This window comes from Anastrepha ludens, chromosome 6 (assembly GCF_028408465.1).
Source record: "Anastrepha ludens isolate Willacy chromosome 6, idAnaLude1.1, whole genome shotgun sequence".
Classification (NCBI taxonomy): domain Eukaryota; kingdom Metazoa; phylum Arthropoda; class Insecta; order Diptera; family Tephritidae; genus Anastrepha; species Anastrepha ludens.
This window is the reverse complement of record NC_071502.1, coordinates 94884499-94902192: the sequence shown is the minus strand read 5'-3', so window position 1 is coordinate 94902192 and position 17694 is coordinate 94884499. Positions and strand designations below refer to the sequence as shown.

The following is a 17694-nucleotide window of genomic DNA, read 5'->3' as shown; positions in this document are numbered from 1 at the left end:
TGGCTACAAATTTTCTGTAATTCATAGGTTAACAATTTAAATGTTACACTTCTGTTTAACTTAATACCCGATCACTAGTAAGAGTCCAATATGAAACTTTTAAGAAAAAATAAAAATTTTCGTGTAACTTTGCTTCCAGTTGCCAACAATTGAAGCGGAACCGCGAATAACGTTTTAAAAGCCATTTTTTGCAAAACGTGTTTTTTGCATATTTCCGTTACTAAATATTACTCTCTTGCATCTCTAAAGCATCAAATAAGTTAAAATTTCGGACCATAAGGCAATTAAAAAGGAATTAGGAGAAGTCAGTCCGTGGAAGAACGTTGTAAGTTACACGCAAAATGATACGATCGCAATTTTCGAAGGTAATTGATAAGTGTAACAAAGGTACAAAAAGGAAATGTAATGTTGAAAAGTAGAGTGATAATAAAAACAAAAAGCTTAGAAATAGTGGAAATGCATATATAACCAGGAAAACCAAAAGTATTTGAGTACTGAAAAAACGGTTTTTTATCGTTTTTGATCGAATTGAGTAAGCCTCGAAGAAGAAGAGTTAATATAAAAACGCAATTTCATGTATTTTGAAACATATTTCATGTAACTACGACGTACTTAAAAAGGGAGAAATAAGGAAATTAATAATATGGTCCGATAGATGCGTTGGACAGAACAACATCTGGACAATAATTTCATTATGTAACAGTCTTTTTACAAAGTATTTTTCTGAAATCAATCAAAAATTTTAGACTTCTGGACACAGCTTTCCTCCATGTGATTGAGATTTTGCACTTATTGAAAAAAAGAAGAAAACATCCCAACTTTTTGTTCCTGAAGATGTTTCTCTATTAATTGCATCTACGAGTTAGTCGAATCCATTTAATGCACATCAAATGGATCTAAATGATCTTAAAAATTTTGACGTTCTCAAACAAAATGTATATAAAGATCCTAAAAGCAGAATTACCGAAGCTAGATGGCTTCAGATATCTATTAATGATCCAAACATACTAAGAGTACGAAAAAACCATAATATAGCAGAAACATGGTCATGCTATAATTTGTATTAAAAAAAAACGCAGAGCTTGAAAAATCATGCGATGCCTCTACTTCGGAATACATTCGTATAAGTGATGAGAAAAAAAAGATCTCTTTGCAATGACGTCATACTTGCCTGAGAAGTACGTGGAGTTCTATAAATTGATCTGCAGTAAATAAAGATAATATATAAACCTTTTACTTGGAAGAGCACACTTACACGATGGTTTTTCGCCCTATTTATGTAAAAGTGAGCGTGGAGACATTCGGAAATTAATATTTAAAAAGAAGTAAGCAAAAATAGTTTGGAAAGTTATTGTGTAAAAGGGCTCAAAGTTATATTCGCAGTTTTTCGAATAATTTCTGTTTTGAACACATTTTTGTTTTGATGCCGAAGTAACGTTTTGTATTAAATAAATAAACTGTAAGCATTGTATAATATAGTCTTTATTAAAAAAAAAAAATAAAAAATATTTCTTTTTGCGATAGTAACATTTTAAATGAGTTCCTACAAACTGTATTGTATTGCTCAATGGAACAACGTTTTAAAAGCCATAGATCCTGTGCATAGTGGAACAACGTTTTAACTGCTGTCGCGCTTGAGATATGAAAAGTTTATCCACTGAAAAAAATCGAAATTAAAATTCCCAAATTTTTTTTCGTTTAAGTTATTATCGTCATTGTTTTGGACAAGCCAAAAATACAGGAACAAAAAACAATCACAAAGCCTCCAAAAACGTTTTTTTTCTTTCCTATCAAAAAACGATTTTGGCATTTACAACGTTATTCGCGGCTCCGCTTCAATTGAGAATGGATTGAGTTACAGAAATGAATTGTGCGAGAGCGTAACGGTTTTGACAGCGAAGGGGAATTTAGGTAGAACGAAGTATGACAGTGCTTTGTTCCTACGAAGCGGATAAAAGGTGACGGTATATTTTTAAATAAACAGTAGAAAAAACTCACGAATTCTTTGTATATTATTTTGTATGCTTCCTAGACAGTTGGTCAAGCGCCAGCGAAAAATAAACTGCTGTTAATGACTGGTTCTCAAATAACTTTCATCACAAATTTATCCAACATTTTACGCTGTTACAAGATGAAAGTTGCTTGAAAGAGCTTTTGAGCTTACCCTACTTTGTAGAAGTGACCTCTTTTCTACAAAGTATATAGTAATTTTTTGAGCTCTTTGTTCTATTTGCCCGTGTGCTTTCAAAAATATCTCAAGGTACAGGGTGGGCCATATAGCGTTTGCTTTTTGAACCACCTACTTTTTTTAGAATGGTAACACAAATGACATGCCAAATGTGTTCATAATTTACTTAAAGGTTTGACATTTACGAAATGGGACGCTATACGCTTGAACAAAATTGGGAAATATGGAAAATCTATTTTCAAAGTGGTGAGTCTTCTTCTTCTTTTCTGATTTTCACATCGGTGGCTACGTCAATAAGCAAAATTGTCGGATTTGGGGCTCAGAAAAACCACACGTTACTGTAGAGAAGCAAATGCATCTACAACGAGTCACTGTTTGGTGCGGTTTTTGGTCTGGCGGCATCATCGGGCCATTTTTTTCGAAAATGAGCGAGGAGCCGCGGTTACAGTAAATGGCGAGCGTTACCGTGACATGCTCAACGAGTTTTTGTTTCCAAAAATTGAAGAGGATGACATGGACGACGTTTGGTTTCAACAGGGCGGTGCAACTTGTCACACTGCCAAAGTTACACTTGAACTTTTGGCTACCGTTTTTGAAAACCGAATAATCAGCCGAAATTCCGATATCAATTGGCCGCCTCGGAGCTGTGATTTAAGCCCGTTGGACTATTTTTTGTGGGGAACCGTTAAGGACAAATGCTATGCGAACCATCCAGAGACGATTGATGCTTTAAAACACGAAATCGAAGTTGCCATTCATGAAATTGGAGCCCAAACAATCGAAAATGTGCTTAAAAATTGGGTTGATCGAATGGCCTACTGTAAAGCCAGTCGTGGCAGTCATTTGAACGATATTATTTTTCATGCATAAATGACAATGTTCAATCTTCAAAATAAAAAAAAAGTTTGAAAAAATATTGATTAGTTGTTTTTATAGCGATACAAAAAGCAAATTTTACATGGCCCACCCTATAGTTCAGTCTTCCTCTTTCTAATTATAACCTATCACAACCGAAATAGAAGGAATTACTCATAGAAAGCAAAGAGCGAAAAAAAAATTAATTGTAACACTAATGAAAGCAAATTAATTTACAATCTAGCGGAACAAGCGCTTGTGAATGTCGAACATTTTGGAACAACATCATTCGCAAATTTGCAGCGGAGATAAGATATGGGCGCGAGCACTCAAGAAATGTTCGCGAAACCATAAAATGCACACTTGCGCCGTTGGCCGGAACATTAAAGTTGCAGCTATGCTAAACAGAGCCATATTCGGACTATTACTACTAGTGGCGCTGAGTACAGCGCTAGTGTTTGCTGAAGCGCAGGCAGCTGAGGAGACTGTCGACTTTTTATCATTAAAAAAGGCGCAATACTGTACCACCGACAAATGTCAGCTACCCGATTGCCGTTGCTCAGGTTTGCGCTTGCCTAGCGCCGAGTTCCGGGGACATGAAAAGGAAATACCACAGGTGTGTGTACTAAGCCATGAGTTCGATATTTCAATTGAACTAAATTTTTTACATTCTTCCCACCATTTCGCAGCTCATTACGGTTACCTTCGATGATGCAGTGAATGTGATCAACTACGAACAGTATCAGCAACTCTTCGACGGACTCGTCAATCCGGATAACTGCAGCGCACAAGGCACTTTCTTTGTCTCACACGAGTACACCGATTATACGCTGGTGAATGCGCTCTATCAGCAGGGTCACGAGATTGCTTTGCATTCGGTTACACACGGCTCGGGCACGGGCACGGATTATTGGCGTGAGGCGGATGTGGAGCGCTTGATGGCTGAATTTGGCCAGCAGATGGAAATGTTGGAGAAATTTGCAAAAGTTAATCGCACAGATATCAAAGGCATGCGTTTACCCTTCCTGCAGATGGCGGGCAATAACAGCTTCGAGGCTGCCAAGCGTTTGGGTTTGCTGTACGATAGTTCATGGCCGACGCAACGCTATCGCAATCCGGCTATGTGGCCCTATACGCTTGACTATCGTTCGGTGCAAGATTGTCAGATTGGCTCATGCCCGAATGCGGCTATTCCTGGACTTTGGGTTAATCCAATGGTTTCGTGGGTTGATACAGCCGGCTATAGTTGTGCGATGCTTGATGGCTGTATATACCAGCCAAAGGATCAGGTGGATACGCTGTTCAATTGGATGTTGGAGAATTTCGATAGGCACTACGAAGGCAATCGTGCACCGTTTGGCATGTATTTGCATGCAGCCTGGTTCCAGCGTGGGCAACACCATTTTGAAGCGTTGAGGAAGTGAGTACAGATTTTGTGAATTCAAAAAAACAAAAAAAAGTGAATTCAGTGTAGGAGGATCTCAGAGGGAATGGTATTATAATGGCTTTTTCAATACTTGAGGCATGTCGCATTACTTAATTTAGGACCTGATACGCCATTCGCGCGTGTGTTGTGCGTTAGCCGGTTCCACGTACACCTGAGGGCGTTTTTTTAATAATGAGAGTATTTCTGTTGGAAACAAAATTATCGTTTTTGCGAACTTTCCAAAGTCTGCTGATTCTTCAATTTAATTATCACTCATGAATTCTATTGCGCTGGTGGAAAAATCATCAGTTCCGGAATACTTCGATTAGAGGGATTGATTGAAAAGTAATGCGCCTTATCTTTTTTAAGCAGTTTTATTAAACCTCTTGGCTTATACAACTAAAATTCTTCAAAATAGGACCCTTGAGCGTCAATACACCACTGGAAGCGGTCCTTCCACTGCAGGAAACATTTTTTAAACTCATCCGCCGGAATCGCGTTCAATGCGGCTGTCACAGTTTTTTGGATCGCCTCGATGGAGTCGAAACGCCTCCCCTTCAGCTTTCTTTTCAGGTCCGGGAACAAGAAGAAGTCCAGAGGGGACAGGTCTGGGTTGTAGGGAGGGTGGGGAAGCACCGGAACCCCCATCTTGGCCAATGCAGAGGTGCAGAGGAAGGCGGTGTGCGCCGGCGCATTGTCGTGATGAAGGGTCCAATTGTTGACGAACTCGGGCCAAACCCGGGCGACGCGGTTTTTCCGCCGAAGAAGCACTTCTTTGTAAAATGCTGCGTTTACAGTGCTTCCTGAAGGTCCTCCTTGTGGACGATGCCTCGAGAGTCGAAAAAGATTATCAGCATGGTTTTGACTTTAAACAACTTGTGCCACCGTTTTACCTGGGCACTGGGCAGAGACTGGTCTCGGTAAGCCTCCTTGAGTAACCCAATGGTTTCGGTACTCGTTTTGTTTAGCTTTACGCAAAATTTGATCGAGTAACGTTGCTCCAACGATCGCTGCATTTTCGCCACTGCAAAATCCTAACACACTTTTAAAACAGCTTTCACGCGCGGAACGATGTTGACTGCACCGCTGTTGCCAGCGAACTGGGACCGGTTTCTAGTGGAAGCGGAAGGTCCAACGATCATTTTCCCCCACCAGCCGATTCGGTTGATCGCTTGGCAGACGCTGAGCGCGGGAAGGCTTATTACTTTTCAATCAAAGCCTGTAGAAAAGCATTCATGATTTCTATTGTGCTGGTGGAAAAAGCATCAGTTTCCGAATACGTCGAATATATGCAATTGAGGCGCATACCTTTCGTTATGTATTTGGTGGCGCTGCTTATCCAGGTTTTTTTGCCTGCCTTGACATTGTCCGAACGGCAGATGCCTTTTTATAAGAAAGACGCCTGTGTTTATCTGTGTAGGAGCGGCCGCTACTAGTAATAATTATTTCTATCATTTGATGTTGCACGCTGGACCTACCGAATCCGAGTCATGTACAAACTGGCTTGGCTACGGTGGCCGCTTCTTCTAATTACTACTCCTGCTTAAATTATTGTTGTCCCCGGAAATTTGATGAACTAAATATTCGCATAAGATATATTGAGAGGACTTTGCCGTTTCGGTATCTCCAGAGTGTTTACAAAAACCCCTCTTTTTGGCTACGCACTTGACAGTCATATGATCAATGATTCAGCGCCCCGTTTGCTTTCTTTGTGCGGCAAGAGTTGTTCAAAGCTACACTCAGCTCATATCGAGCATATTTACAACTTAGTTATGTAGAAAATTATATGAAATTTCGTAATTTGCATCTACCTACATTCTATAAAAAGGCTCTATTGGCGAAGTTTAATATAACATCGGCATTCTATGATGCACTTCAAAGTTGTCACTTTAAAGCATTGAGTGATAATAACGGAAAAGTCGCACATTACAAAGGGTGGTTAAGTTTTAAGGGCCGGTGTGATTTTGAATAAAATACAATTTTTTTTAGAAAATTATTATCATTACTCTTTATTATGATAATATTGGTATGGCTCAATTATGTATGGAACAAAATATTGGCCAAATGGCCTCCATCGGAGGGTCCAAATTTTCGATGATGCTGAGGCATAATTGAGGTTCTATGCCGTTAATGTGCCGAATTATCTCATCTTTTTGCTCTTGATTTGTAGCTGGTTTATCCACGTACACTTTTTCCTTCAAATAACCCCACAGAAAGAAGTCGTTGACGTTTAGGTGTGGTTCACATTCAACATCGGCTCTTGAAATTTAACCACTCTTTAGAAGATTTTTATCTTAAATGGGCGACCATCTTCAGCAATGGCAAGTAGAATCCATCTATTATCGTACCTAGTGTAAACTGTCAAAGTTTGGCCAGATTGAGGTGGAAGGTCGCTAGCAACTTAACGACCTATTGTTGGCTTATCCAACCACCATAACTTTCTTTTGCCACTTGGCTTCATAAAGCATTGAGGAACGCGGCTATGCGTATACATTTTCTAGCTTCTCTATACCAACCAAAGGATCAGGTGGATATAGAGCTTGAGCTGTATACGGTTACAGCAAAGTAGTTGTTATTGGCAAGCTGGATATACCTTCGTAATGTGATCCTTCAACAGTAAAAAACGGACGATTAGAATTTCACACTTTTTATTTCCTTTTTGAATTACGCGGTACGTGACATGGATAGGGTAATAGTACCCTTCATCTCCTTTCCATTTCATCTCCTGGCATTCAGCGATTTCTATTGCATATTTAAGGCAGTTTGTGACTTGATAGACTCTTGATTCTTAAAATACAGCAAATCAATAAATGATTGGTCTGAATTTTCCAGTTGCAAACGACTGCGTGGTTCTGCTAAGAGAAACCTTTTGATTTTTGGAGTTCAATCTTTCTTTTTGTTTTCATCTGTAAACGTCATGCAAGTTTCTTACACCTGGTGGTGCCTATATTTTCCATTGGTATAGAAGAAGTGCTTCTGTAAGACTCACGCTTTTCCTTCAAAGCCATCAAAGAGGACCTACTTTTACCACTTCAATATAGACTTGCACGAGCATTTGTGTCTCAGTTTTGATGCCCACAAAAAGACGTTGAAGAGATTTTGGAATGGCGCTACTGCTGTAAAAGTTTTACCTTGTGGACCTGAGGTCTTTTCCTAGAAAGTTGGGCCTCGCGTCAGCTCAGCGAGATCTCGGCTAGTGCACAAACGAGGCTAACAAAGCCGCAGCTCTCGAATTTGGTAGGTAACCTTACTGGACACTGTCCGTTAGGGGTTCATGCGGTGAGACTTAGGACTGTTTCAATTCCTTTCTGCAAAAGCTGTCTGGAGGACATGATGGAATCAGCTCAGCACCTTCTTCTTCGCCCCTTTTTCCCAGCTGTCTTGCTCTCATCGGGCAAAGATTTAGACAAGTGGGCTTTCACTTTTTCGCTACAGCTGCGGATGCTGTGGGTTGAAATATCACACGTTTTGTTAAAATTTTAGTAGCTTGAAACGACTAATGCGAACGTAAATAGCTATCTTCGATCGTCATCCTCTAAGCCAAAGCCCCTTCGTCCTTTTCTCCACCTGTCTGGTTCCTTTCCTTCTCTTTTCTCCTCTCTCCGTGTATGGCATCACAATAATCAACATATGTTCTTCTGTGACAGCAGTCAGTTTCCCAAGAGAGGACGATGTGATCATGTTGTTCCACAAATCGAGTTTTGGACCAACTCCGGATGAAAAATGATTTTTTAGGAAATTTTTTATAAAGAAAATACACTCGGAAGTATGCCATAGGCTGGCGAAGGGTTATCGCTATTAGAAACCACTTTTTCTATAATTTGATGGTTCACGCCTAGAGATTCAGAATGTAGTCACGCACTAACCCTTGAGCTACGGCGGCCGCTGTAGTATTTGCGACCATGAAGTATCTTGTTAGGGGAGGATTGAAAGCTATCGCGCCATGTAGAATATTCTCCCTCCCCATTGGCGGAGACTTTTTGTTTTTGAAAAGTTCTGAGTTTTATTCCACAATCCATACTATGTATTTTACAGATTTCTACGCCATGTGAACACACTGCCCGATGTCTATTTGACCACCGGCTCACGCGTCATAGAATACATGCAGCACCCCAGTCTGGGCAAACCATTCAACGGCTGTCCAAAGAAACCGCAAACAACATGCGTAAAGCACAATTGTGGACTCAGAAAGGTGGAGAGCGGCGAGATACGTTACATGAAAGTGTGCGATAGCTGTCCCGAAGTATACCCTTGGCTAGGCAATCCGCTTGGGCTGTCGGAATATTAAAACGATGAGGAGAGGTGAAATTCTATAATCAAAAGTACTTGACAACTAAACTTTGGAAAGGGAGAAGCAATTTTAATTGGAAAGGCAAATGTACGTTGAAAGATGAAAATAGTAAATGAAAGTATTGAAGAAACGAAGCTGGCTGTTCAATAAAACCGATTTAAAACGCACTTGAAATAAATTAAAATTCTTGAGGTGGACAAGATGCAGCAGTTCAGATGGCAAGTACAGGAAAGCAAGTCTTGGGTGCAGCCTGTTTTGTGTGAGAGGAAAAATTGCGGCACGTGACACTGTGGGGGAAGAAGTTCTGGTTAGTTCAAGTAACTGCCAGACACTTAAGGTAACTTTTTCAATATTCCTGTATTCCTGTATTTGTGTATTCCTGTTGTAGAAAATCAAGTTGTCTTCTTGCTAAAAATCAAATCATAACCAAATAAGTGGCAAAGTTTCTGTGCTTGTTCGAATTCTACCTACACTTGTCCTATACGTAAGGGTCAAAGGTCATTGATTTTCTAGAAACAAATAAAACTTTTTACTCCTTACCGCAAAGTAAGTGGCATAAAAATTTGTGAACAGCCACTTGAAGGCGTTCGAGAAGTGAGTGAGTGGGCGAGCTGTTGAATTGTGAATTGTCTAGCAAAATAGGCAAGTTTTGACGTGTCTGCTCGTCGCTGTTCGCATATGTACGCACCAATGCTATTGAAGGCATGGAAAATGTGGTGCAAATCTAAAAATCGTAAAAGGTAAGAAAAACAGAGGTGTACGAAATTTTTTTTACTTTTACTGCTTCAAGTGAGTGAGGACTTACTTGGGCGCCAATAAAAAGAAGAAAAAAAATGTAGTATACAAAATTCACATATCTCACTCCATATTTGTTGTAATTGCACTACAAATTCCTAGCGGGCCATAAGCAGCAAGAGCAACCCTTGAAAATTTTGTAGGCGAAGCCCGATTCGAATGCCAACTCAGCAATGGCAACAGTAGCCGCTTCAAGCGCCTGCATTTATAGTTAAATTATATATTTCGTAATAGACACACACACGCACACACATACACGCAAACGAATTTGTGCTTGTTTACGAGTGTGTGTGTGTGTGTGTGTAAGTGCACGCCAATCGGGTGCCGCCCGCTCGTGCCGAAAGTCACGTATTGGGGCGTTACCTAACCTCGTTTATGCAATATGCTCGTCATTCGTGTGCTGCTCGTGTGCGCAGATGGCGGTGCCAACAACAATCACGGCAACAACAAAAAAAGAACTTATTTTATACAACAACAACAACAGCAAAAACAGTACCAAAAGCAGCAGCAACTACATAGTTCGCCTACAAAACTACCACTGCTCGCCGTTATGAGTTGTGATAGTTGTAGTGCCGTGTGGCCAATGTGCTACGTGTGGCATGAGTGAACTCACGGTACGGCCGCCAGCAGCCCAAGTGGCCAGGGCACAAGAAATACGTCACAGCACAAACACCAACGCAAATGTGCTTGGCGAAGGAAGCAATATGCTATTGTTGTTGTTTTTATTCGTGTATTTTAAGTGTTTGTTTGTTTCATATTGTTGCTGTTGTTTTTCACACAGCCACATTGTAGCAGTGAACGAATGGCAGCAATGAGCAATTTGTATACTATTTCTTCATCATCACTGGATGCACAAATACACCAGGACCGACGTGTGTGTGAAAATGCGGTAGTAGTGTGTAGATATTGTTGTTGCTTTTGTGGTTTTTGCTGTTCTTGTGCTTCTTCCTTTTTTTACTGTTTTCTTTTTCAACTCAAGTACCAACAAGTTCTACAGCTTCTCCATACCTACAAGCAAAGTTGTTGGCACATCAAACAAAACTTCTCTCTCACTCTCGCTCTTTCACTCGTTACTTCGTTCTCTTCGTCCCTCTTTGCCTTTGCTGCATATTTTGACCTCGCTTTTATTTTGGTTGTTGTTGTTGTTGTGCCACTCACTTGCATTTTATTCTGGTCGTTTCTCCTTTTAACGATAATGACGTTACGTTGTCCGCCTTTTGCATGGTGAGGCACGTACGCGCCTTTCGTTTCTTGCAAATTATGAAGAGATAGGAGAAGTAAGAGCCTTCGGCGGGAGCGGTTCAGACTGTGCGAAGCAAAGGTAGGCCAATATTTTAATAGTAAAAATTATATGCTTTTTCAAATATCTGTAAGTCTCAGGAGGTTTATTAAACACCGTTTGCACTTTTCTTGTGGCTGCACACGCAACTCGTGCTTTTATCGAGGAATAGAATTTAAGCGACTAATAAAAAAAGTAAGAAAAGTAAAAATGTTAATTGAGCTATTTTTATTTAGCTATTGGAAGCGACTCACAGTCGAAGTTACTTTGGTAACTTTGCCCATTGTGCGCCGGCAAAGTGCCTCTCTCTCGTCATATAGGCAGTTTATTAGTTCTCCCTCTTAGAAAGTAAGCAATCTAGAAGGCTCGCATCAGCCGCTGCTTCCAAGACTCCCAAAGTATCTGAAGCTCGACCATGCACTCGAACAAAAAACGTATGATTGTTAGGTAGAGCTACATGAGGTCAGCATCTATAAGAATCACGGAAGCACTTTTCCACATTCAATCAAGGCTGGAAATTTACATAAAAATCTATAAAACGCCATGCGGTAGTAAAAGATGCTCTGGAAAAGTTGCAAATAAGATTATGTTAGGTTCGCCGGGTTGCTTGTCTAAGATAAGACATTCGGTGGCGCTAAGCCCCATTGTGATACCTGCATTTGATTGCCATCACCTAACTAAGTAGGGGCCGTAGGTCGTAGCCGAATGGGTTGGTGCGTGACTACCATTCGGAATTTAAAGAGAGAATGTAGGTTCGAGTCTCGGTGAAACACCACAATTAAGAAAAACATTTTTCTAATAGCGGTCGCCCCTCGGGAGGCAACAGCAAACCTTCGAGTGTATTTCTGCCATGAAAAAGTTCCTCATAAAAAAATATTTGCCGTTCGGAGTCGGCTTGAAACTGTAGGCCCCTCCATTTGTGGAACAACATCAAGACGCAAGCCACAAATAGGAGGAGGAGCTCGGCCAAACACCCAAAAAGGGGGTACGCGCCAATTATATATATATATATATAACTAAGTTGCTTAAACCAATTGGATATTTTAAAGAAGGTAATTAGGCCCTCCAGTGAGACATTTTGCAAATTTCCCAGGTCTTCGAAGAAATAATCGTGAAGCTATTTGGCATGGTTTCTTTTAAGCGCAGGACATTCACAGAGGAGGTGTTGAAAAAGAAAGTTGCATATCCAATTGAAGCTATAGATTTTGCACAGTTTTGTTGCGAACTCAGTTTTTCATTTTCTCATCAATTTGATTTTTTAACGAACTTGGGAATCGAAGTGTCTTCAATGTCTTCTAAGTTTGTTGGATCTTTTAGGTAAGCACATGAAAATCTTAAAAACAGTTCATTCTCTGATCCACAATGGCCCTGTGTGGTGACCAAGAACTATTTTCCAAATCCATGTGCTTCACTATGGTGAATTGGTGGAACTGGCGACTCGAATATTTGGCGAATCGAAAAAAACTTCTCTAACGACACTATTTAAATTGTTAAGATCCTCGAAGAACCAGTTCCACAGACAGCACACGTGCCGAAGTATGAGGCATTTGCACAGAAAATTATTATACGGGTCTCGGAATCTAGACACCATACCGTCAGCACCCTTTTTGCATTCCCGTAGGAGGCTGTATATTTATTGTTGTTGCAGCGTAATGCAAAAGGCTAATTTGGCTTGCGCGGCTAGTGCTGAGTTAAGCCTTTTCAGCTCAGCAAAGTCCTTGGCGTGCTTAAAGCCTGTAGTACCTAGAGCCTCCGAGCCAAAGAATCCATTTTTTCATTTGAATAGATTGAATAATTGTCTTACGCCACGTGCTACCGCTTTGTTTATCTATAAGCTATACAATTCGTGACAATGAACCATGAAATCTTGGAATTAAGAAACTCTTGAGTTGTCGAAATTAAAATTAATACAAGGATATACAAACGGAAAAATCTAATGTACCCATAGTCGAAGGTATGCGGGCGATCCTCGCTTCTTTCTTTTATTATCTGCGTCTGTACGCACAACCTGAGGTGCTTCTACTGCACTCTCTCTAGCGGCTACTGAGGCTCTTTTACCGCAATATGGACAGAGCTATGGTCTGCGTAAGGCTCTGACAAATCGTAGTCGGACCGGTAGTCAAAAGCTTCCAGGAGAAGGTGCAGTTTTTAGGCGACAATCTGGTTGATGGGTCCAAAACTGGGTTTTTTCACACCTCGAATTACTCCCCGAGTGGCTCCTTCTATTCAAAAAACTATTCCAATGAAAGGTGGAATGCGTGGCCAGATTTGTCTGGCCGTTCGCATGTGGACTCTAGAGCTCTGGGGGCGGTATTATCACAATCGACTTACTTATGAAACTTCCATGAATAATCTAAGCAACAGCAAAGATGAGTCAGATGATGCTCCAAAATCGTTACTCCCGCATAGAGCCTATAGGTATAGTATGACAGAGATCTGACTGTCAGTTTTTACATCTTCATGATAGAAGGGTTCCAAAGATATCAATCCTGACAAAGCTATTGGGACACAAACTCTTTTTTGCTCCAGTAGAGATTTAAAAACTAAGTTAGCAACAGTTGCTGGATCTACTGACAGACTCTCGCCATATCTTCTGCTTGTGCTTTAGAGTCTGAGGAGACTTTTTCTTTAATAACACAGCGATACTCGACACTAAAAACGTTTGCCATGCTGACTCAAGGTCGACGAAAGTCGGCAACTCCTATTATGTAGCTTATGTAGGTACATACAGAGATATTAGCGAAAGGAATCTGTTATATGGCGAAAATTGCGATATACGCCGTCATGAACGTGCAAAGGTTCAAAAATCTTCCGCAAAATCTTTCCCTCAAACATTCCCAGCGACGTCTCATCGGATATTGCCATCGTTTAACCTTCTGCGCCGTACGGTTGGACGGGCATAATGAGAGCCTTGTACATAGAGTGTTCATTTTGTTCGTCGAGTGAGGACAATTGCCTACCAAATAGTCGAAGTCTCTTACTACTTCAAAATCATAAATGTTAACAGTGGCGTGGGTGCCGATACGCGAGTGCGCCGACTGTTTGTTTGATGGCAGGAGGTACTTCGCCTTGTCTTCATGCGCCACCAAATCTATTCGCTTTGCATCTTGATTTTCTTATATAATTAAAAACCGTGGAATTTCTATCAAAATTTTGTCGAATTTTTCTAATTTTTTTATACAATTGAAATTTGGATTTATATGGTTTTTTCTAAAAAATTAACTATAACTTAAAGAAAAAAATTTTTTTTCTAGGATTAATGCATTACTTTCCGTAATTGACGTCCTAAGTCAGCCTTTAGCTGCTGCACTCATATTTGGTGAAGTGATTTTTACGCCAATCGTTCAATCGCAAAACTTCTCAGATGCTTTGGTGCCTATTTGCGATTCTTTTGCCATAAAATCTTAAACTCAAAATAAACAAAACAACAACAAAAATATTGGTCATAAACAAGTGAAGTTACAGCAAACAATTGAGCAGACATCAAACAGCGGCGTCGTAACTGGCTGAGTGGCAGCGCTATCTAAATTACCCTGAGACATCCGGCCAAAGCAAAGCGAGCTATTTGCAAAGCAAAGGCGACGAAAATTAGGGAATGAGAAAAGTCGTGAAGAAGGAGGAAGAATGCCTTGCAACACCGCTGACAACCGCTACAACAAAAATTTACAGCAACAGCAACAGCCTGATGTCCCAAGGCGGCGAGTAACAACAACGCATTGCAAAGCAGTGCAACAGCAAACTGCAGAGTGAAAAATACAAAAATGGAGTAGCAACAGGAAGTGGCAGAAAGTAAACGATGGCGAAGGAGTACGAGCAAAATAAATAAAGACTGGGAAATCAGCTGACTTTGTTGGCGTTAAAACTTGCTGAGTCTTCTCTTCGCTGTTGGTGTTGTTGTTCAAGTTGTTGATTGTGTTATGACAAGTGCATAAATATGTTCATATGTACAAACATGCGCTCACTAAAGGCTCAGCCATCAAAACAAATCGACAACAGAGCACCACAGCGCAACTATTAAACTACTGTTGTAATCCGAAAAGCAACAACAATAACATTTGTTTATTGTAGTTGTGAATAACTCCGGTGACACTGGGATAATTTTACAAAATTTACGAAAATCTCATTTCTGCTGGCATGACATCAAGCAAACACAAACACTCACACTGCAGAAGGACATGGATAGAAGGAGAAAATGCTTGCTGGAGAGCACCAGCAGTAGCTTTACCATCAAGCCCAAAAAGGATAATCGTAATGGCCTTTTGATTCTCGTTGTCCTCAACATAGCAATTCCGAGCTGCATACATACGCACATAATATGCACGTGCATATGCATTTCAACACATACAGAGTTCTAAGAGAGCTGTTGTAGACGGTGGGTGCCGCGTCAGGGAAGGGCGGTTTACGTTGAAAAACGTAAGCAGGTTCTGGAGAGAAGGCAAAGGTGAAGGAAGTTGCTTAAGCAAATCAGGGGATTACCACACAGTGTGAGAAAAATTTTGCTTATTTAGGTTGCTAGGTCAATATTCATGTAAAATGTATTCCAAGACACGGCTAGGGTGGATGTACCACTTGCCAATACCCATGCCCATATTAATTTTCATATCCATATCCATATCCATATCCATATCCATTTCCATATCCATTTCCATTTCCATATCCATATCCATATCCATATCCATATCCATATCCATATCCATATCCATATCCATATCCATATCCATATCCGTATCCATATCCATATTCATATCCATATCCATATCCATATCCATATCCATATCCATATCCGTATCCATATCCATATTCATATCCATATTCATATCCATATCCATATCCATATCCATATCCATATCCATATCCATATCCATATCCATATCCATATCCGTATACATATCCATATCCATATCAGTATCCATATCAAAACTACACCCATGTTCATATCCGTATCCATATCCGTATCCATAATTACATCTGTATCCATGTTCACATTCATATCCGTATCCATATCCATATCCATATCCATATCCATATCCATATCCATATCCATATCCTTATCCATATCCATATCCATATCCATATCCATATCCATATCCATATCTATATCCATATCCATATCCATATCCATATCCATATCCATATCCATATCCATATCCGTATCCATATCCATGTCCATATCCATATCCATATCCATATCCATATCCATATCCATATCCATATCCATATCCATATCCATATCAATATCCATATCCATATCCATATCCATATCCATATCCATATCCATATCCATATCCATATTCATATCCATATCCATATCCATATCCATATTCATATCCATATACGTATCCATATCCATATCTACATGTGTGTCCATGTTCATATTCATATCCATATCAGTGTCTATATCCGTGCCCATATCCATATCATACCCATATCTATATATGTACATATTCATATTTCTCTACATACGTATCCATATTCATATCAGTATCCATACCCATTTCTGTATCCACGTCCGTCCATTTAAATATCCATATCCAATTGCTTTACAATTTCTCGAGAACCACGACCAAGAAATTTGAGGGGAGAAAAGACTCAGAAGTGCACCGGGCCAGATAGATTTTTATTAAAGAACATCTACGTATATTCCAAGGTTGCGGACTCTTAAAACCACAATGGCCCAACTTAGACAAGAAAAAGAAAGAAATTACAAGCTTATACTGTCATTTTCTCCATTGCTCTAATGATGGGCGCATACCTAAAAGCTCAATTTGCCGCAGTTGTCCAGGGCTAAAGTGGAAGCAACTGAAACATATAGAAGTCGCATTTTCGCCAATCTGGTAGAAACTTCGGCGGTGGTTGTAGCCGAATGTGCTGATGTAGGACCGGGTTTTAAACCCACTGTGGCCATGAGGCAGCATAAAACTATATGTATCTCCATTTGTGGCAGAAAACTGAAACGCACACCACAAATTGGAGTAGAAAGTGTGCGCGCCATAGAAGTATGCGCCGCCTTCAATACCTCTGCGTTACGTAAGTTTAAAAGGACACTGGCTAAAGATATGTTCTTCCTCCTCTTGGCACTCAAAATTGACAGCGACGATATGTTTCTGAGTGATGGTATGGAACTTTTCTATACACGCCTGTTCCACTTCATCTAACAAAAAGCAATATTTTCTTTCAGCTCATTTCGACTATAAAGGCAGATCGATCAGATTTAGCCGGTGTTACCAATCGTAGGGCCAGCGTCCCCAATCGAGACATTTCATATGATTAGAGGCTGCAGTTATCTGCTACTTTTCTCGTGCATAAATCTTTTTTCACTGCGTACTCGAATTGCAACGAATTTGAAAGTCGAACGGCACTCAAATGGCAAGTCAAAGATATCGAAACACTTTGCACAAAGACGTGTCAAAAAGAAATCGAATTGTAGCAATGCGTGTGAACAACATTGACTCTGGAAAATCAAGCAAAGCAAGGCAAAGCAATGCAGCGGAACGAAGCTGAAAGACCTTGACGTTGGACGCAAAGGAGCACAAGCAAACAGTGAGGAAGGGCAAAGCTCAGATATGGAAAACCAGTTAGGATGCGACAGCACCGCAAAACGAAATGCAAGTAGGAGATGCACCGAGAAGGACGAAATTTCGAAGATGCCTTTGCAAAATGCAGAAGCAATTGCTGTACATGCACAGTGGAAGTTCAAAGCCGGAGGTTCTTCACATAAAAGATAAGTTAATGTGACCTGTGAGCTAAATATCTATCGGCAACGAAGTACCTAAGACGGGGTGAAGGCTAATAACGAGACATACGAAATGACAGAATCGAACGAGCGAAGCGTGCACCGACGTCCTTGATGGGCCATGGGG

The 17694-nt window shown here is 40.3% G+C and overlaps 1 protein-coding gene across 1 annotated transcript; it reads left to right on the top strand.

Annotated features, from left to right (window-relative positions):
* Positions 1-3290: 3290 nt before the first annotated feature.
* Positions 3291-9118, top strand: LOC128865838 (chitin deacetylase 7). The gene is made up of 3 exons (XM_054106218.1): positions 3291-3659; positions 3733-4463; positions 8505-9118. The coding sequence occupies exons 1-3, from the start codon at positions 3306-3308 to the stop codon at positions 8755-8757; spliced, it is 1338 nt and encodes a 445-aa protein (XP_053962193.1). The 5' UTR covers positions 3291-3305; the 3' UTR covers positions 8758-9118.
* Positions 9119-17694: the final 8576 nt, after the last annotated feature.

Bases quoted from the DNA above. Each gene is read 5' to 3' on its own strand.
- LOC128865838 (XM_054106218.1), top strand. From the start codon at position 3,306: ATGTCGAACATTTTGGAACAACATCATTCGCAAATTTGCAGCGGAGAT. The intron at 3,660-3,732 runs GTGTGTGTACTA...ACCATTTCGCAG, and splicing joins ATGAAAAGGAAATACCACAG to CTCATTACGGTTACCTTCGA. The intron at 4,464-8,504 runs GTGAGTACAGAT...TGTATTTTACAG, and splicing joins CATTTTGAAGCGTTGAGGAA to ATTTCTACGCCATGTGAACA.